Below are 22,705 nucleotides of genomic sequence, written 5' to 3' on the forward strand. Positions count from 1 at the left end.
AAAATGCTTTGCCAAGCTGTTGGCAATTTCGTCGGAGTCTGTACAAACTGCTCCATTCAGTGCGAGCGCAGGGACGCTGACAGGGGTCCGATAGCCATAGAGGCGTCCGATGTTGGCCCAGACCTGCGATGGAGAGACCTGGAGGCCAATGGTGGGCACATAGCGCTCCCAGCACTCCTGCTTGCTTTGTCGGATAAGGCGGCGGGCCCGTGCACGAAGACATTTGAAGGTAATGAGGTGTTCAATGCAGGGATGTCGCTTGTGACGCTGGAGCGCCCGTCGGCGATCTTTAATCGCTTCAGCGATCTCAGGCGTCCACCAAGGCACAGTCCGCCGCCGAGGGGACCCAGAAGAACGGGGAATGGCAGATTCGGTGGCAGTAACGATGCCCATGGTGACCGATTGAACCACCGCATCAATGCCATCAGTAGAGAGAGGCTCAATAGCGGCAATGGAGGAAAACAAGTCCCAGTCAGCCTTATTCATTGCCCACCTGCAAGGCCGCCCAGAAGACTGACGCTGTGGCAGTGACAGAAAGATCGGAACGTGGTCACTATCACACAGGTCGTCATGCACTCTCCATTGGACAGACGGTAAGAGGCTAGGGCTACGGATCGAAAGGTCAATGGCGGAGTACGAGCCATGCGCTACACTGAAGTGTGTGAAGGAACCATCATTTAAAAGCGAGAGATCGAGCTGTGCCAATAAATGCTCAATGGTGGCGCCTAGACCTGTCGCCACTCACCCACCCCACTGAGGGATGTGGACGTTGAAGTCGCCCAGTAATAAGAAAGATGGCGGCAATTGGGCTATCAGCGCAGCCAGGACATGCTGCGCGACATCACCATCCGGTGGAAGGTAAAGACTGCAGACGGTAACAGCCTGCGGCGTCCACAACCGAACAGCGACAGCCTCTAAAGCTGTTTGTAGAGGGATAGACTCGCTGTGAAGAGAGTTAAGGACATATATGCAGACGCCACCAGACACCCTTTCATAAGCTGCCCAGTTCTTATAATAACCCCGATAGCCACGGAGGGCGGGGGTTCGCATTGCTGGAAACCAAGGTTCCTGAACAGCAATGCAGAAGAAAGGGTGAAGGCTGATAAGGTGTCGGAGCTCAGCTAGATGGTGGAAGAAACAGCCGCAGTTCCACTGGAGGATGCTATTGGCCATGTCTGAGAAAGGCGTGACGGAACTTGGAAAGCAGATTACGCCGATGGGTCACCTGCTGCCTCCAATTGAGCACCGGTGCTAGCGCTATCCATGGCGTCTGAGGGACCGGCGAGATCGAGGTCCTCAGCGGACGCCAGAATCTCCACCTCGTCCTCAGACGCAGAGCTGGAAGGTTGCGGTGGGGTGGCTGCCACCGCAAGTTCCTTGGGCTTAGAGCTCTTCTTTTTGGATTTCTCACGCTGCTCCTTGGGTTTAACTGGCTGGAAGGGCTTCACCGATTCAGTCTCTGGGACTGAGGAGGATCGTGATGCCCTTCGACCAGCTGATTGTGGGCACTTACGCCACTGTCGGTCGTCAGCCTTCCCGCTAGTGGAAACCTGGGAAGGGAGGGACCCAAGGGACCCCTTGGGAGCGTGAGAAGCCGAAGAAGGTGGACACTTCTCCGGCGTAGAAGCGGGGACGGACGTCCCCGATGGGTGTGATGGTGTTGCTCCTGAGGTAGGTGGCGCAGGAGCAACCCGTTGGGTAGAGGCCCCCCCACCCCCACTAGCAAGGGGGCAGGAGGAGTTGTACCACACGTCGATCCGGCCGGAAGTTGCGAAACTGATGGGGCGAGCACAGGTATCGTAGCAGCGGCGTAGGAAGATGTCATTCTCACAGGATGTAATCGGTCCTATTTCCTTTTGGCCTCCGTATAAGTCAGTCGGTCCAGGGTCTTATATTCCATGATTTTGCGCTCTTTCTGGAAGATTCTGCAGTCTGGCGAGCAAGGTGAATGGTGCTCCCCGCAGTTGACACAGATGGGAGGCGGGGCACATGGAGTATCGGGATGAGATGGGCGTCCGCAATCTCGACATGTGAGGCTGGAAGTCCAGCGGGAACACAGATGGCCGAACTTCCAGCACTTGAAGCACTGCATTGGGGGAGGGATATAGAGCTTGACGTCACATCGGTAGACCATCACCTTGACCTTTTCCGGTAACGTATCACCCTCGAAGGCCAAGATGAAGGCACCAGTAGCAATCTAATTTTCCTTCGGACCCCGATGAACGCGCTGGACGAAATGTACACCTCTGCGCTCTAAGTTGGCGCGCAGCTCGTCATCAGACTGCAAAAGAAGGTCCTTAAGGTAAATAACTCCCTGGACCATATTTAAACTCTTATGGGGTGTGATCGTAATAGCAACATCCCCCAACTTGTCACAAGCAAGTAACCGTCGTGAATGGGCACAGGATGCCGTTTGTATCAGGACTGATCCAGAGCGCATTTTGGACAAGCCCTCCACCTCCCCAAACTTGTCCTCTAAATGCTCGACGAAGAACTTAGGCTTTCTGGAGAGAAAAGACTCCCCATCAGCTCTCGTACAAACTAAGAAACGGGGCGAATAACTGCTACTGCCATCCTGAGATTTACGTTCCTCCCACGGTGTGGCCAGGGAGGGGAACGTTTTCGGATTGTACTTCTGAGCGTTAAATTGACCCCGAGAACGCTAAGAGACTTCTGGCGGCTGGCCACCAGCGAAAGACGATGTACCACGCTTCATTGCGGGTCATCCGTCCTGATGCCACCTACTCCGACCAAGGGCCCTCCCCACGGGAGCCACCCAGTCACAGCAAGAGCCACCTGGCAGGATGGCCATTGCCGGGAGTCCCGATGCCCCAGGAGGATAGGCATCTACTCCTTGGCATACGTGGGGAGTTAACGGCGCAGGCATCAGTAGAGCGATCCCTGTGTTGTCAGGGGGCTACAACCAACAGGGTACATGGCGGCCCCACCACAACGCACTGGCTACCGTGCTGGATGTTAGGCAACAAGTGGTCCATGGTCGCCGTCAGTGCAGAAAGAGGCACTGCAAAGTGCAAGGTGTAATCTGCACGCAGGAACGTAGTCATGCCCAAGAGATGGAGAGCGGGCGGGACTGCAATTCAACGGCGAATAAGCTGGCGAAAGGTCTGATCGCAAGATGGACACAATGCACCAAGTAAGGCGCCCTTCCCCAATCGGCTCGCTCTTCGGAAAATTTTGAGAGATGGAGGTCAAGCCCAACAGGGGACCATCACATAAGGCCGAAAAGTTTGAGACTCCTTATAGTCGCCTCTTACGACAGGCAGGAAAACCGTGGGCCTATTCTAACCCCCGAACCCGCAGGGCGTAGTGCAATAAGAGACCTTTACATTATTTCTCACACGATTTTGGTGTATTTGTGTTTGTTCGAGCCCAAGTACTTTCCTGGTAAGACAGTGCTCTCTTAGGACACACTTGCATATTATTGACAGTAACGAAAAAAGTTTCAATGGAAGTATGTTAGTTTGGACACACTTGGCACTAACAAATTGAGAATGCTCCAGTACTGGCACAAAAGAAGTATTAGAAACAGACTGCTGGAGTCATCAGAACGTGGCGTACAAGTAAGACGAAATATTGCAGAAGTGTAGAAAGGTAAACAGCGTTATAATGTGCGAAGAAGTTGAGACTCGACTGAAGTGTAATTATACTGTTTACAGGTATTATTTAATATGAGATTTGTATTAAATATCGGTATGGTAAAGTATTTCTTCAAGGATAAGGATGATGCCATGAGGAACTACGTTTTCATAGTACGCTGAACTGTTTGAGTAGGTCGTTAACTGGCTGAGACAGGTCGCAGTACCGTAAGATGAAGCATTCAGTAATTCTAAAGAGCAGAAGTGGTCTACAAACGTAGGGTGGTAGCCAGTGCATCTTTAGACACGAGCCTAGCATTTTCAGGAGAAAATGAACACAAAATGACATTGCTTCTCAAATATAACAAGAGTATTAGTGACAGAAGGAATCGATTTTAGAATGATATTTCTGTTACTGGATCCAATCTACCCAAATCCCTCATTCCCTCCCAATTTAGTTTATCTGTCCGATCATTCGAATTCTGATTTCCGTAATCCTTTCATTTAATTTCTCTAACACATATAATCTGTTTTTTTTTTCTTCAGTAAATGCTCTGACCCTCATAAATCACTTAATTTGAAGATCATTGTGTTGCGAAATTATAGCAGTTTCTCTTGCTTCTACGTTTATGAACTCATGAGATCTAACGAAGGTGTGCCATAAAGGCAGCCAATAGAGAGGCGACTAAGGTGTTAAATCTGCGTATTCTGTCATTTTCTGAATGGGTCACAGATAAAGGAATTATGATTCAGAGAACCCTAGAATCCAGTATTCCTTCATCTGATAATCCATTTTACGCTTTTCGATGTTAGCCATCACATCCTGGTTCAGGAAAAAAATGGAGTATTACATGCTTGACTAGCAACGAACAGTCAGTCGCTCATGATCGTTGCAAGTCAACCGTGTAGTATGTAATCCTCGGTTTTTTATCTGAACCACGATTCTGATGATGGCTAATGTCAAAACGCGTAAAATGAATTAACAGATGAATGAATACTGGATTCTAGTTTTATCTGCAATCAAGATCCTTCCTCTCCGACGAACTGAGCAAATCGCAGACTACACAAATAAATCATGTGATCTTACTCAGTCCAAACACATTGCGTATTTTTCAACATTAACTCCAAACCATGTTGGGTTACGTGAGAATAATAACAGCACTGCTGCTGCTACTGCTACTATTACTACCAGTAATAATAATTATTATTATTGTTTATTAATGCAGCAGTAGGCTGCATTCTTTACGAAATACCAGTGACATACCGAAATATCTGTAATATGCTATACAGTTCCCGCTACAACGGTTAAGGATTCAACAAGATGCTTTTTCAGCATTACTAGTTCTGAAAATGATTCACTGAGTTGTCTTTGTTCCGAAATAACTGTAGAATCAGTTTAGTTAAAAAGACGGTACCAAGGAGAATCATCTACGGGATCGGATAAGCTAACGAAGAGTATTTTTCAGACTTTTGAGACTGAAATCTGGGAGGTCTTACTGTAACAAGCTGAAGATGTCTATTCACTCAGTCTAAGCATATATCTCGATATTCAATATTGCATAACCACATGGACAGTACTAATCCTTCACGAGGGATGACAATAAAATCTTACAATGTAAAACCGCTGTCCCAGTCCAGTGGGCTTTCGGGTGTTTTTGCGTACGTAGGGTCCGGTGTTAAGACTAACAAGACATCTGTCTGCTTCTTGGTTTACGTGAACACCTTAGAGAAAATGTTTTTCACATTGATGTTTATTCCATGTCTTGATCTTGTTATTTCCACTCGTGAAATCACCCACTTTTAACGTAACCGAATGGGGCAAGTTGAGTGAGTCAAGACGACTTCGTCATCTAACGTGCACATCATATTTCTCAGTCAGTTCTTGTCGGTAAAGCAGTTAATGAGTTCCAAGAATGCGAGAATGTACCGTATGTTATGCCTGTGTTTAATGAACATGACTTTTCTACAGCTCAAAACACAAATCATGTTCTTGTTAACAGTCTTTCTTAAATAGGAAATACTCAAGCTGCAATACCGAAAGGACCACGAACTGGTCTCCTCACTAATCTCTAGATGAGCATTAGGTGGAACAGGATTGAAACTTCCTGGCAGATTAAAACTGTGTGCCAGACCGAGACTCGAACTAGGGACCTCTGCCTTTCGCGGGCATGTGCTCTGCCAACTGAGCTGCCCAGTGTGAAAGTCTCATTGTGGAACAGTGTTAACAACCAAGGCTTCGAAAAAATGCTGCTTCCAATAAGCGAAAATGGTGCCGAAGTGGCTTCCCTTTTAAACTATTCCGTAATGAAAGGCCACGAGTGAAAAATCGGTAAAGTCACACTACGATGCATTCTAGATTTTTAATAAGGTCAAATGTGAAACCTATGGTAATTGATAAAGAAACTCACAAGGTAGAACAAAGTGTGGCTATAAATATGTGGGTAACAAAAATTTTTGGACTGCGTTTGTAAATTGAACATTTTGTCTAAGGATAAAAATTATTCATAGCGATAGTAAATAATAAATAAGAATAATAAATAACCAAGTCCCATTGCCTGCAGACGTGCTAAGTACTTGAGAAATTCTTGTGGAAGAGTCTTTTCTACATTCAAATTCCGATTATGAACGACACTTGTAAATTTTGTGATAAGATTGACGACTGTAGAAAAGCTGCATGCTTCTGTGAAGATAAACTGAGCTTGTTAAGAGGAGCAAGACTGATAACTCGTTTTGAGGAAACTTTAAAAACAAACACGTAGGATCCTTTCGTAAATAATTTTAGATAAATCAATTTAATTAATTTATAACAATTATTAAATAACTTCATCTACAGCTTTATTTCTTAAGTCAACAGTAGTGTACAAACCGAATAAGAATAATTTGAGATGTTTGTTTTTAAACATGTAACTTTTGCTCCTTTGCAGAACACATTAACTACATTAGAAATTTGATCGGAGTTGACCACATCGGCGTTGGAGGCGATTTCGATGGAATAAACATGTGAGTAAGAAACTTCGCTACAGCATTTCACTGCAGACATTTCGTTTAGAAAAACCTATCTTTTATGTACTCATCTAACGTATTTATTGAAAATTTACTCTTTGGTAAATGTATGCACTCTTGAGTGATTTTCTCTCGTACAGACAGTATCATTTCAGGATATACGGTTGTAATAGTTATTTAGCTATGATATCTTCCAGAAAATTATTCTTCTGGGACTAGCCGGAATTATTCCTGTCTAAGTGCAGATTGTTAAGAGTATAAATTTAGGCTCTTAAAATGACATTTTCATGTTATTGTAACCACAAAAGTATGAGAATAGAGAACAGTATTGTCGGTATGAACAGTTTCATGCTTTCCAGCTTGCTATGTATTAGACTTTTAATATTATCTTACATCGTTTTCAAGTGATAGCGTTCATTATATGTATGTCACAGTCTTTTCTGAAACTGAAAAAATTACTCCGGGAAAATAAAGTTTTCCAAACGTGAAAATCTATTCCTAGGTACAACATAGTGTGCAACTAGGAACAAAACATACTCCATTCAAATTTAAAAGTGTTGAAACCGAAGAAATTTTGTCATAGATATGTTTGGTAGTCTATTGTGATATTATTACTTTACTACAGACCAGTAACCAGCAAGTGAACTCGTATTAAGCAGAAGTTTTATCAAAAATGATTGTTGAAAACGTTTTGAAATAAAGGTGTTGGCAAGTAACACTTACTTCCGTTTTAGGAACTGGTAAAACTCTTAAGGTGTTAGAGTAATTCAGTTAATCTGCAAATACCACGTGTTCTGTAGTGGTAACCATTACGTTTCAGTATCCAACATGGTGCACGACCGATGAAGTATGGCATAACAGTTTGCACATTATGTAGCTAGCTTTTAATATTGAAACGTCCCCTTTCAACAATTTTACACGAGACTGTGCTTAAACTGACACACAATATTTTTTAGCGCAACGCAATCTGACTTTCAATAATCTCTACAAGAGAATGGCCCTGACTAACATTAACCTGTACTTTTCACAAATCACTTACCTCACAAAAATCTTGGTTACTCCCACTACTGCAATACAGCAAGCGCCACTACTGCCAGCTAAATAAAAGATTCAAACTATGGAAGCCACTAACTACTGATAGGGATAGTTAGCAAATGAAAGATATTAATAGAGAATGTATTTACCTTGATATCATATATATATATATATATATATATATATATATATATATATATATATATATATATAGAGAGAGAGAGAGAGAGAGAGAGAGAGAGAGACAGAGAGCAGTTCATGACAAATTTCAAAACTCCGCCATCTCTCTCCCCACATCCACCACTGCTGGCGGCTCACCTCCAACTGCGCAACGCTACGCGCTGTTCACAGCCAGCTGCCTAACACTACAATGGCGAGTATTACAACAATGCAAAGCAGCCACAGACTGCACACAGCACAGCCAGTGATTTTCATACAGAGGTGGCGTTACCAATAAAAAAACCTAAACAGCGTACTTACAATATATACAGATTTCTACTGACCATAACACTCTGTGACTGACAAATTAGCGAAGCCCACAAGAACGGCTTTAATGTGTTGCATAAAACTGAAAGATATAGAACTCGTAATATTTACAACCGCTGTACAAAACACAACCTCATGTCCCAGAACAACAAAAATAGTAGAAAATGCCGCAAACTGCTTACGTTGGTTTCTAGACCGCATTCCTCCATGTTATTGTGAAATAAGTCACTAGACTGATACACCGACTAGGAAATAATACATTTCTATCTGCACTATCCTCTAGGTACAATAGGATACCTACTCTCCCCGAAACCCAGTGATCAATTAATATTGGGTTAATCAATGTTATTCATAACTAATTTACTTATTTTTCTTTACTTTATGCGATCAGGCGCAATGGACAGTGGGCTGCTTTGACAGACTGCCTCCATTCAGCCTGTCTCCAGGTCCTTTCTGCCATCCTTCCTCTGAAGGTCTTTGGATACGCAGTCACTCCATCGAGTTCTAGGCCTTCCTATGGGACTTCTGCCGGTTCGGTGGGTGTTGAGTACAGCTTTCGGCCATCGTTTGACCTGCATTCGAGCAACATGCGCTGCTCATTGGAGTCGTCGTGTCTTCATTATAGCAAGGATGTTCCGCTCTTTGAAAATATCATAAAATGTATTCTGAGGAATCCATCTTCCGAAGGACTTTCCTTTGAAATATCATCAATCTGTTCAGATCTTGCTTCGTTGTACTGCACGTGGCACATCCGTATAGTACTAATGGCTGTGGGAGTGTTTTGTAGATGTTTATTTTGAAATGCCTGAACAAACTTCTGGAAATTGTAAATCTGTAGTACGTTCCTATGGGACCAAACTGCTGAGGTCATCGGTCTCTATGCTTATACACCACTTAATCTAACTTAAAACTAACTTATGCTAAGGACAACACACACACCCATGCCCAAGGGAGGACCCGAATCTCCGACTTGAGGACTCGCGCAAACCGTGACAAGGTGCCACTGATCGCACGGCTGCACCACTCGGCACAAGCTTTTGGTTTTGAGGCGAACATTAAGGCCTTGGCTACAGCGAATACCTGCCTGTAGTCTTGCCTGTATTTCGATTTTACTGGATGGTTCATCTCCGAGTACTGCGCCCAGATACTTGGACTTTCTGACTTGACGATAGAAACCCTCAGTTGTCCGTAAGGGTGGAAGTGGTTCTTGAGTTTCATTATGTAGAACGGGTTCTAGGAAATATTGATTCGAGGTCCAATATTCCTTGCTGTTGTTTCCAGAATGTCAATATTCCTCGCTGTTGTTTCCAGATTGTCAGCCATTCCCCCTAAGTCTTCTTGCGGCACAGACAGTAGCACTATATCATTGATATATACTAGATACTTCATGTTTACATCCCTGGTCGGGACTCCTCTGAGTTCATTAGATGACATCTCTCGCAGGACCTTCTCTAATGCTAGATTGAAAAGAACAGGTGATAGTCCATCGCCCTGCCGTAGCCCAGTTCATATTTTGAATGCTTCGTCCACCTTATTTCCCATTTTTACCTTTGCTGTAGTATACATCAGGCCGGCCTTCGTGAGGCTTACTAGTTTCTTGACAAAACCGAACTCTTCCAGACACCTCAGCATACTTTCCCGATAATGCAATCATATGCTTTTCTGAAGTCGACAAACAGCGCGTGTAGTTCTTGGACAAACTACTACCTTTCTCCTATGATCTGGTTTAGGACAAAGATTTGGTCGATAGCAGATCTCCTGTGACGAAATCCTCTTTGATATTCTCCAATAATGGTGTCTGCCAACAGCTGGATTCGATTTATAAGACAGTTTGAGAAGAACTTATATCAAATTTTGAGCAGAGCGATAGAACGGTAGTTCTCACACTCAATTCGGTCATACTTCTTACGGATGGGACAGATAAATGCATTCCTCCTGTTCTCTGGAATCTTATCAATGTTCCAAATTTTCTCTACTAATTTTTGAATCCTTACAAGATATTCACCCCCCCCCCCCTCCAGAATTGTTTCATCGACGATGCCATCTTCTCCTGAGCCGTTTTACCTGGTTCCTTATCTCTTCTAGAGTTGGCGGTGGGTATTCAGGGTCTGCTGTCTGTGGTAGGGGGAAGTTAAAGAGTGTCGTTGGGTCTTCACAATTTAACAAGTCCCTGAAATATTCTTCCTATCTCTTTGCAATTTGATATTCATTTGCCAGCATCTCTCCTTTGGCATTTCTTATGAATTTCTCAGTGGGTTTATAGGTTTCCCTCATGTAGTTCACCTTTATGTAAATTTTCTTCATCCTCCTTCTCTGGAAGTCTTCTTCTACTTCTGTAGTAATTCCACTCACAAACCTACTGATATCTCTCCGCAGTACCGCTTGTGTTTCTCTTCGGACTCTGTCAAATTCTGCCTTACTGCTCTGATCATCTGCTCACTGTAACCACTTGTCATGGGCTTCTTTCTCCTGCTGACCTACTCTTCACAGACCTCACTGAACCACTTCTTCTTCCTCGCCACTCTTTTGGCAATGAGTGCTCCTGCAGCCTTTGTAACCAAATTTCTAATTTCTTCCCGTCGCTAAGTCCTCTGTTTCCCGAAGTAGTGTAAAAATTGAAGTTCATTCCTGGTCTCTTCCTGTGGTACTTTTTCTATTTCTAAACGTGCCACTTTCTTTAGTTTACTTCTTTGGTTTGGTTTCAGGGTGACTCTGATTTGAACCACACTTAGCCCGACGGGAATTTCTTACATCCATATGCCAATTCGTGATTTCTGTGGTAATTGCTATGTGGTCTATTTGGTTGACTGTTTTCCCATCTGGCGATACACATGTTCCTTTGTGCACCTGTCTATGTGGAAAATTTGTGCTACTGATAAACATGTCCTTGGACGTAGCAAAGCTAATTAGCCTTATTCCGCTGTCGTTACTATTGTCATGCAGACTATGAAGGCCTATTACGGAAGTAAAACTGGTCTCCCTTCCAATCTTGGCATTAAAATCGCGATGAGAATTTTGCAGCTCTTTTTAGGAATGAAATCCATAACATTTCCAGCTCTTCAGAGAATATATCCTTTACCTGACCATCACTTTCCTCTGTTGGTGGATGACAGTTCACAAAGGTAAGTTGGTGGGTTAGAACTGAGATTGTTGGGTTCACTGCCGTAAAATTCTTTACCATTATTACAATGCCTTTGTTAACACAGAAACCAGTTCCAAAACTGTGCTTGACTGCTTTCCCATAGAATATTGTGTAATTTTCTACGTCTGTGGTCACCGTACTTCCTACTGGACAACCACCAACATTTTCTACTTTTCCAGTTCTCTAACCAAAGTTACTGCCGCCCCAGGTTTGTACAGAGAGTGTACATTCCATGTTGCTAATCGTAGTCGTTTTCTATGCTTGGTTCGTTACATTGGGCGTCTGTTCTGTATCTGGGGCTCCTCTCTAGCTTAAGTAACACGATTGGTTTTACGAGGTGGGGTTGTTAACCCTACGCCCGACCCTCAACCTGTAGATCTGTGGTACCCTATTTAGTCTGTATGTTATTCATAAACCTGTCAAAAATAGTGTTATTTTGTTGTATTTTAGTAGCGCATTTACTTCTAAAATGAAACGTTAACTGCTTAGGACACTTCCATTTCCTTAACGTAAGTTTTAATCCTGGTCGCACCCTAATTTACGGTGGCTACGTGATGCTGCCCTAAAAATAATATGAGAGTAAAATACGTAATTTAGCTCCTTGTTTAAATGTCAGCTAGAAGTGGATATATTCAATAGTCCGATGAATAAGGAACATCTTTCTATTAGAACATAAAAGTCTGGAATAAAACCATAGTCTAATGACAATATACAGAGTTGTAGTCACCATGTTTATCATCAGATATGGCTCATCAACGTGCACAACTGCAGTTCCACTAGTTGTTTCCGGACGTGGCAGTTGCATTGGCAGCAAAAGTGCAAATATAACCCAAAGATGCAGCATCTGGAATGAGGAAATATATCAAACATTATAAATCTGGGATCTTGCCCACTCGTTGCTTATAGGATGCCTAAAGGATGTTGCGTTCTCAGAATGCTTTAGAACCATTCAAGCAAGTAACATCAGTGATATTATTTCTAGAAAGCAAATTGATAATACTTAACTCTGATTACAGTAAATGTCTCTAGTGAGAGGCGATATGAAAGCAGCAAAGTTCTTGCTACACATAAAGTCCAAGTAAGCAGCTGATGTGGATCATGACGGTCTGAGAGCGTAGCACTAAGGTCTGTTGAAGATTTGAGCAGCCGAGGCCAGAAGGAGCGGCGCTTATATTCATTTCTTCCAGGTGTCGGTCTTGGTGCGGCTCGGTCCAATTCCGCACGCCATTGGCCGACCTTTCCTCATCTCATTCTCTGGCCTTGCGTTCTGCATCTTCGTTCCGGCGTTCGTGGTTACACCAGAACAATAACCATCGAAACGGAAGCAATGTTATGATTTAAGCTTTAGTTGACGAAGAGGTTTATGCTGTGATCACGCTCAGATTATGGAATATTAGGGGGGGGGGGTGAAATAAGCAAAACACTCCCTAAGACAGAATCCGTTCAGTTGACGTGAAGAATTGAAGGAAAGTTTGGATGGAAAACCTAAAGCTCAATGCTCGGATAAGAATCTGAGCCGCCGTTCTTCCAACTTAGAGCCCTGTACCTCACGACAGTGCCACTTCGAACAGCTATGACATTTATAACGATACCATTATTAAAGGCGTCGTTTTGCTGACATAAATAAAATCTAGTATCTAGATCATATTTCGAGTGTTCCTTTATTAATCCAACATAGTATTTTTGATTACATTTGTTTGATGAATTGCGGAATAGAATGTATGACTTCAAATGTTACTTGCGTAATAAACGTCTCATCCAAAGTATTATTAGTCAGAACTTCGATCTTGTGCTTCCAGTCTTTACCTCCAGTCAGGCTCAGATAGCAAATCAACAAGCGAATCCCTTTTTCATGTTCATTTTTACCTTTAATTACATTACTGGCAGTTTCTAACACTTAGGATGGAAGCTGCAACAGACATTACGGATGAGAAACTACGAAAGTTAGCAGTGAATGGTTAGCACATTCAGCACAATAAAAATGGTCGTCATATTGATCATATGTAAGTAACGAATTTGTATATCCAGAGTCATAACGTGTTGGTATGAATGATATCAGAAATGAACCGCAGCAAGTTACGTCGCTTGGTGAATATATTTAGAGTAGTGAGGATGGTGGGCAAAGATTACTTCAGCATGCAAACAGCGAGCAGCTTTCTGATGGCCTCTTGGTCGCTGCATTGTGCGTGCGGGGCAGCTGCTAACTGTTCAGTAATTGAATTTCCATTGCAGAATCTTTACCAGTCCTTTAGTTTTGGTTCCGTTAATGATTTTTGTATGCTCATACCGCTCATGTAATGCGATGGCTCCCGAATTAGGTATTACCCTCAATATATTCCTGTATAATTCTCCGTTACACTTCTCATCGAAAGGTACGTTTATATACCTTCCTGTTGTGCTGTTTGGAGATATATGAAACATTCATTTTTAATTCTCTCTTAACAGTTTAATAAATTTAAAATGTGTCGACCCACAGCAGTTACGTTACGACCATAAATGTTTTATCGCATTCATTCTGCATCCTTTAAACTGTTTCTACTGCGTTGTATTTATTGCGAGTAAATGAACTTTCTTGTGCGTTTTTCAGTCGTTTGACCGTAAATGTTTTCTAAGGGAAACTGTGCTCTATATACAGATTCAGGTTTGTCGTTAGACTTTCTGAAACTGATCGTTTACATTAGCTAATAACTCATCACGACGCTGATAAAGCACCGTTGACGCCTCTCTATTAAGCGTATTTCTGACTTATTCGAGTACCATTTTGTTTTATTATTTCATCTTCTTTGAAAATTTTTTCATCTACTCTCTACCTTTTTGCACCTCAACTTTCTCTTTGATTTCATGTCATCCTAGAAATTGTTATCCTGGTGGCTCTTTCCGTTCTTTCATGAAGAGGGGTGCGTTCATGTCATAGTGAAGTAATATTTATCCCCTTTAGGTAACTAAACAGTGTAGTGTAATCTGTTTCATTCTTCGTGGCGTGTATTTTCATTCCCTTGTCAAGCTATCACAGAATATCTTCCACAGTATATTTTGTTAATAACGGAGGCTGAATATTAGCAACACTTCCTCTGCAAATATTATTCTCTCTTATTTTAGCTATTTATAGCAATGTAGTGGATATTTGGACTACAGCTATGTATCCCATTCCGCTTTTCACATTTTCTTATCCTGTAATTTTCCACCCATTACTTGAATGCGAGTTGAAATTAAGTATCAAGTAAACTAAAATCAGTTCAAAGTAATTAGTGCTGATATAGAGAAACGCTTTGTGTTACCACTCTTGTGTGTTGTGGAAAAGATCGTTTGAAGACAGCGCTGAATTTGTTGAAGATTTTATCTAATTTTTTGTTTACGTGACGAAGAGGGTTAGTGTTACACCGTAAATTGCAACATGTGTTATTTATAGATGAATGCACATGAGATAACCTTAGTTTTCAGTCTCGAATATGGTGGTTCATAGTAGAAAATTCACTAAGAGAAAATCACGACGTTGTGTACCGCTGCAAGTTTCCAATAATATACCTGTACAATTTAAGAAAGTGAGCCGTTAAAATTCATTTCTAATTATTGGGTCAACTCAAAGTTTAGAAATGGTGTGTCCAATTTTCTTATACATTTTTTTTAATCCCAAATCGTTTATAAAATAATTATTTCGTTACTTAGAACGGCAAGAGAGGCGCATTATGGAACGTGGAGGTCAGATGACTTGCATTTAGCCGTATCAGTATATCTAAATGACGACCATGGCTTAAATGAATACGCACACATGTAAAACGTGTCCCAGCGAGCAATTGAAGGGCATGCCGAGAACCGAAGAGCACAAATGTATGTAGAAATCTGATAGCAGAAAAGTATTTTCCAATGAAGTTGAAAACGAAGAAGCATTGTCTTATATCTCAAGAGATAATGTTTGCTTTTCTCATCACGGATGTCAGAAAACTTGGATTCGACAGAGCACAATGAAACGATCTGCGTATAATTTCAATTCAGAGGATGGTTTTGCAGGTAAAAAGCGGCCTGAATGTTGCCATCCAAGACGTAGTACCGCATCCGAAGGCATAATGAAAGCTCCAAGTAAAACTTCAAGGTCTAATCAAAGGGATGAAAAGTAACTGAAGCAAATGAGAAGAAATCCACAACTACAGCATCATCTATGACAAGAAAGTGATTTGAACGCTCTTCGAGGAAGCCGCCAAAGAAAGTCTCTCGTAAAACAGAGGAGTAATATAGGAAGAATCACGTATAGGATCGAATGGAAAAAATGATCAGACTCATTAAGTGCAAAATGTATATTCACGCAAATGATACAGGGGTGTGATAGAACTGAAAACGTTAAACTGTAGTGCCTACAGATGGTGATGGAAGAACTAGCACATGAAAAATTTCCTTGAACTAAGAGTAGTGCAAATCTTTAAGCTCACTGACATACAGGGGATAGGAAATAATATGAACATCTGTACGTACTTGGGAATTGCTTATTGATAAGGAGTTCGACCCCCATTTTCCCATAATATAGCTGAAAGCCACTTTACAATACTCGCATACAACGATTGTATAGTCGCCAATGGAATTTTATGCCACTCTTCTATCAGAATCTCTTGTAACTGCAGTACTCACGGGGGAGGCGGAAATCTGCTACGGAGTCTGCGCTCCAATATCGCCCACAAGTGTTCGATAGTGTTCAAGTGTGGGGATTGCGATGGCCACGGAAGACCCTATAGTTGAATGCTCCTTATACCACGACTGTATTGCCCTGGCTGTGTTAATGTGTGCATTATCATCCTGAAATACAGCATCATTGTTGTGGAAGAACATTTTAATTATAGGGTGCACCTGATCACTTAAAATACTCACTTAATCTTTGGCTGTAACGGCCTTTGAGAGTAAAGGTGGGACCAGCAGAATACATTGATATGGCTGCCCAAACGATTACACTTCCACCTCCATGCATAACCGTTGGAATCAAGCAGTCAAGATTGTAGGGTTCTTTTTGCATTCTCCAGACATAAACACGGCCCGTTGTTGAAAATAATTAAAAAGTTGATTCATCCGACCATATGGCGTGTTTCCACCGATTAGCCGTCTAGGATTTATGCGCCTGACACCGTGTTTTACGCTTCTCTGCGTTGGTTGTCGCCACTAATGGTTTCGATATAGCAGCTCTTCCATGAATATTCTCTTTGCGGAGTTCTTGGCAGACAGTATCAGTGCATTCACTTTAGCTGCCATAGTTTTGTGTTGTGTTGACACAATTCGTGTTAGCATAAGACGATCTCTGTCGTTTAGTTTTGATTTACGTTTACATGCTGATGTCTTCCCACGTTTTCTGTAGGCTGTCATGAATGTTGAACCAGTTGCTCGTGAAATATTATATAACTTGGACGTCATGGTTACTGATGCTCCAGCTAATCGGGGCCTCACAATGTACCTTCTTTGGAACTCTCTTAGGTCTTTCGTTGCATGTCGACCTCGGTCTCTGAATGCAAATACTGAACAATGACAGTCGAGCGGAACTGAGGATGGCATTATTTAAATAATTTTGTAACCTACCGTTTCGGCTATGATGAATAAAATCTTTAAATTTGTACAATTTATGCATTATCCCGCTACATAGACTGAGATACAAAGGTTGGAAAGTATCAAATAAGAGGTAAGTCGTATTTCAATAGCTGATTTCGCAAGTGAATTTTCAAGAAAATCTGCGTTACAGCTAAAACACGATTTCATTGTTCCTCGAATGATTTTTTTCCTGAGAATCTTTATTTTTGAGAGCAACATAGTTTCTCACAACAACAATAATGAACTGCTTGTCTCCCCCTCTGTCTCAGACGGAGGGTGAAACTGTTAAGAACCTGTATTATTATTTCATTTTGCTAATATTTATTGTGGTACAGAATGAAGTAAATGAATTTGTGTAAATGGCGTAATCATGGATTCATTATCCTTCAGGACGCCGCGCGGCCTGGAAGACGTGTCCATGTATCCCGAGCTGTTCACGGAGCTCCTGAGGCACGGGCACTGGCCGGAGGAGGATCTGAAAAAGGTGGCTGGCCTCAACCTTCTCAGGGTCTTCAGGGAGGTTGAGAAGGTAACGTACCCATACCTGGGTATGTTTTGATGTAAAACACTCGTGAACAACTTATTGACAACACTTTTCCTTCGATTCCTAATGCAATATCACGCAAAACTGATGAACTGTATCAAGGAAACAGACGCCACTGCAAGCACAAACACTTCACAGTAAATGTTACTCTTGCCCTTGCACAGTCATATTTCATACTTATTTCACGTGTTTATATGAAACTCTAGTACAGCGTAAAGCTTGCTGAAAATGTAGTTTTGTCAGATTATTTGATCAGATTACTGGACTATTTCAGCAGTAGACTCAATTGTTCGAACGTAAATAAAATAATACGTAACCATTCACATTTATTCGTTAAACCGGCAGTCACAGAAACATACGTATATGCACTGAATATTCATGATTACGCAATACTCGCTTAGTCATAATTAACGTTGTACAAATATTTAACCTCAGAAGTAATATGAACAATATGCTGTAAAATCAATGATTCGATATTCAGTAATTACAAAATAACGATAATATAACCTATTTCGTACTTCTCGTTGTTCTGAATGGTAATACATCTTCAGACTCGGAACACGATATGAAACAGTTCTTTTAATCAATACCCACCGCTATTCAGACAGAAGTAAAACAAAAGGGCAATTAGCAAATGTATTAGGGAAGAATAACATTAATACTGATACAATGAGTAAACGTGCTAACTAAGATCTGAAAGTATTTTTATGAAAACAGCTGACGTCAACCATGACTTAGAGAAATATAGTGCCAGCCAGTTCCACTTTTCGAAAGTTAGATTTGTGACTGCTCTTCGGAGACAACGATTTTAGCACTCTTGTGACGAATGGCTTCTCCCTTACATCCGAGAGTGGTGTGCTGAAAGCGCTGTAACTGAAAGTAAAACATTAGGTTGGGGATATAACGCCAGACGTTTAGAAAGGAGACTTCCTTGACCTTCTCTTGAAGTTTCGCGCTATAGACAGTAAATATAAGTAGAAAAGTAAGTATGAACGAGTCTGATTCCACCAGATCGCTGTCTTGCCTTTCATTTAAACAACTTAGATCATTGGTGCCTTCTTTGTCCTATTCGGCGTTCAGGCCATCTGCGGGAATATCTACCAGATTTTCAACGTGTTGCGTTGGTTCGTTTCATTAACATATACCCTGAGGCACTTAGCTGTCTGGAGTTTCGTTGCTCGTTGTGATCTACAATATTTGACCAACAGATTCCCATTCCGCAGTCTCTTAACAGATTTTAAAGTGCAGGCAATGCTTCCAAAGCCTTTTGAATGCAGAAAAGTGAAACCATCTCATAGTATCCTCTTTCCTCTTAAATAATAGAAACGCCTTTTGACCAGTATATTTTTTGTTACTCCTACCGTAAAGTAGCCCTAAGTCCCTGACTGCCTACATGAGCTCTCTTGTTTGACCTACCACCAGTACACCAAATCCGCTGGGAGTCGATGCTTTTCAGCTCGAGCGTTCCATCTCGGTTCCTTGAGCATCTAGGGATGTTATGGTCCACCCAGCTAGAATTCCATTTCCCTGGATAAACCTTATACAATTGAAATGCGGCGGTTTCCCAGAGGTTACCAGCTAACGACATGTTTCTCATCGGCGCACAGCACACCGTGATAGTGAATATTTTCTAATAGAAGTTCTTAACATTTTCGCGACCCGGGATCTTAACCCAAGATCCGCAGTCCCTGAGACCCACAACTGTCCATTGATGTGCCGTTGGGTGGTCACTGAAACATGTCAAGGGCTAACTATTACAGAGGACTGGTGATGTGTTATGAGACCCCAACCCAGAAAACCTGGGTTCGCAAAGACTGTACCCAGTAAACTAATGCTGAGCTCCGTGAGGGGCTCGCCATTTAGTACAACCCGGGGAGCACGTGTAGCTTATCAGATGCTCTGAAAACATCGAGAATTCCCCCGCAGAAGAAAAGTAGCACATAGTAGGATTACCTACAAGGCCAGTGCGGTGGAGATGAACTGTGGCGAAGAAGTGCAGCGGAAGTGTAAGGGGAACCCAGTGAAGGAGCAAGGGGTGATCCCGTTACGTGGACAGATTTTCGTTGAGTACTGTGTGATCTGAGATCAATTAAATCTGCAGGAATCAGCTACATACTTTAACAAGTAGTGAAATTTGTGGGACGTGTAGTTTCCAGAGTCCCTCCTTTTGTGGTCATAAATCTATAAAATAGGTGATTAACATCCAGATTACCACAAGAGCATTAGAATCACATTACCAAAAAGGTACAAATGAAAAATGTGTAAACTACCAGTTGATTATTTTCGTAACTCATGTTTATAAACTGCTGTACAGAAATATATTCCACTGTAAGCGTAATGAGGACAAACGATAGAGTATGGGATAAAGAATGACTTGGCTGGTCTTAACATCAGTAAATAAGGCCGGTTACACAATTTTATAAATTAATTAAAGCTTACCATCGCATTGATTTAAACAAAGATTCAAAAAACAAAAATTCAATACTAAGACCGTGGAACAAATATGACCATATTCATGACCATGACTTGAAATGAGCACTAAAAAAGTCGAAACTAGTAAATATCTATAGGTAAGACATCAGCGTCTCGCTGAATATGGAAACTGTGAACGAGATCCTATGTAATAAGAAACATGAGCATAATGGTCGAAACATTGAATGAATGAGAGATAGATTGGAACGGGAGAAGATGGGCTTGTGTTATGAAATGTATCACTTGTTGACATGGGAATGAGGAAAAAGTTCAATAGTTTGTACGGAACACAAAGTTCTGGATGTGTAACATTGGCTATCACTACTTCAAGAAAGAAAGTGGAAACATGATACCACTTGAAATTAAAAATTCAGTTGACAGGAAAAATAGTAAGTAAAAATACTAGTATGAATAGATAGAAGAGAAAGTCTATGGAACTCCATGAGTAATTACAAAATACAACGAATATACAAAGTCAGCCTCAGATGCAGAAAGCAGGGTTCTAGCTACATTTGAGAGTTGCCATAACTATGACTTTACTAACGAAGTACGAACTCCTAGATGTATTATTTATTTCTGGTAGACGGATAAATGTGAACTACTTGTGACTGGCCTGTGACGACTTCGGCTTACACTTTCTGAAGGCATAAGTTTCAACCGCTGAAATAATGTACCAAGCACTCTGTGAGTTCGTCTCCATACCGCTCGAGTGGCGAGTCTTTAGAAGTACGATACTTGATTAATTTTCTTCTAGGTTAATAAATAAATTTGAAAGATGTAATGCAAGTAATTCATCTGCATACCAGGAGTTCATCAGTATCACAGCTATTAATTGTCCTTATAACGCTGAAAGCCCAAAATAAGTTCCCCCAAAATTTTCCCAAAGCCATAATAGTTTACCGATGGAAGAGATCAAAGTCAGTTGGTAGTTAATGTCCATTAATTTCATTAATTTTAAGAAGAAGGAACATGTCTTGTACTTAGGTCAAAGAAGATAGTTACTTAACTTTAGTATGGATAGAAGCTACATGTACTCCGTCTTAAGGCCACAAGTGGCCCACCGGGACCATCCGATCGCCGTGTCATCCTCAGTGGAGGATGAGGATAGGAGGGGCGTGGGGTCAGCACACCGCTCTCCTGGTCGTTAAGATGGTATTCTTGACCGAGGCCGCTACTAATCGGTCGAGTAGATCCTCAATTGGCATCACGAGGCTGAGTGCACGCCGAAAAATGGCAACACCCATCCTAGTGCCAACCACGCCCGACAGCGATTAACTTCGGTGATCTCACGGGAACCGGTGTATGAACTGCGGCAAGGCCATTGCCTATAGAAGCTACATGTGCTAATGGAAATATACAATTAATTGATTCCTTTTACCGTAGCTCTAAGGAACCTAATGTATTTCCTGAAACTCTGAAGGAAAGTTTTATGTATGGGTATTTAGTTTGTCGAGTTTACAGTTACGCTAAGGGCGAAAATTCATGCTTAAATTCGTTGGTACAAGAATAATGTCATATATCATCAATATGTTTAACAGTAAGTTATAAATGTTCTAACAGCTTATGAAACTTCTCAGTGCTTGTAATCTGGACCAAATAGAGAGCATCCTAATGGTAAATAAATTAGTGATGTAAAGTTATATATATATATATATATATATATATATATATATATATATATATATATATATATATATATATATATATATATATATATATATATATATACACTCCTGGAAATTGAAATAAGAACACCGTCAATTCATTGTCCCAGGAAGGGGAAACTTTATTGACACATTCCTGGGGTCAGATACATCACATGATCACACTGACGGAACCACAGGCACATAGACACAGGCAACAGAGCATGCACAATGTCGGCACTAGTACAGTGTATATCCACCTTTCGCAGCAATGCAGGCTGCTATTCTCCCATGGAGACGATCGTAGAGATGCTGGATGTAGTCCTGTGGAACGGCTTGCCATGCCATTTCCACCTGGCGCCTCAGTTGGACCAGCGTTCGTGCTGGACGTGCAGACCGCGTGAGACGACGCTTCATCCAGTCCCAAACATGCTCAATGGGGGACAGATCCGGAGATCTTGCTGGCCAGGGTAGTTGACTTACACCTTCTAGAGCACGTTGGGTGGCACGGGATACATGCGGACGTGCATTGTCCTGTTGGAACAGCAAGTTCCCTTGCCGGTCTAGGAATGGTAGAACGATGGGTTCGATGACGGTTTGGATGTACCGTGCACTATTCAGTGTCCCCTCGACGATCACCAGTGGTGTACGGCCAGTGTAGGAGATCGCTCCCCACACCATGATGCCGGGTGTTGGCCCTGTGTGCCTCGGTCGTATGCAGTCCTGATTGTGGCGCTCACCTGCACGGCGCCAAACACGCATACGACTATCATTGGCACCAAGGCAGAAGCGACTCTCATCGCTGAAGACGACACGTCTCCATTCGTCCCTCCATTCACGCCTGTCGCGACACCACTGGAGGCGGGCTGCACGATGTTGGGGCGTGAGCGGAAGACGGCCTAACGGTGTGCGGGACCGTAGCCCAGCTTCATGGAGACGGTTGCGAATGGTCCTCGCCGATACCCCAGGAGCAACAGTGTCCCTAATTTGCTGGGAAGTGGCGGTGCGGTCCCCTACGGCACTGCGTAGGATCCTACGGTCTTGGCGTGCATCCGTGCGTCGCTGCGGTCCGGTCCCAGGTCGACGGGCACGTGCACCTTCCGCCGACCACTGGCGACAACACCGATGTACTGTGGAGACCTCACGCCCCACGTGTTGAGCAATTCGGCGGTACGTCCACCCGGCCTCCCGCATGCCCACTATACGCCCTCGCTCAAAGTCC

General features: G+C 42.4%; 1 protein-coding gene across 1 annotated transcript in view; it reads left to right on the top strand.

Annotated features, from left to right (window-relative positions):
• LOC126251807 (dipeptidase 1-like) overlaps nt 1-22,705 on the top strand; it is an 800,440-nt gene that overhangs the window by 750,106 nt on the left and 27,629 nt on the right. The window contains exons 9-10 of the mRNA XM_049952451.1: nt 6,521-6,596; nt 17,215-17,353. Coding sequence (XP_049808408.1) covers nt 6,521-6,596; nt 17,215-17,353 — 215 coding nt within the window. The remainder of the gene's footprint in view (nt 1-6,520; nt 6,597-17,214; nt 17,354-22,705) is intronic.

This window comes from Schistocerca nitens, chromosome 4 (assembly GCF_023898315.1).
Source record: "Schistocerca nitens isolate TAMUIC-IGC-003100 chromosome 4, iqSchNite1.1, whole genome shotgun sequence".
NCBI lineage: Eukaryota > Metazoa > Arthropoda > Insecta > Orthoptera > Acrididae > Schistocerca > Schistocerca nitens.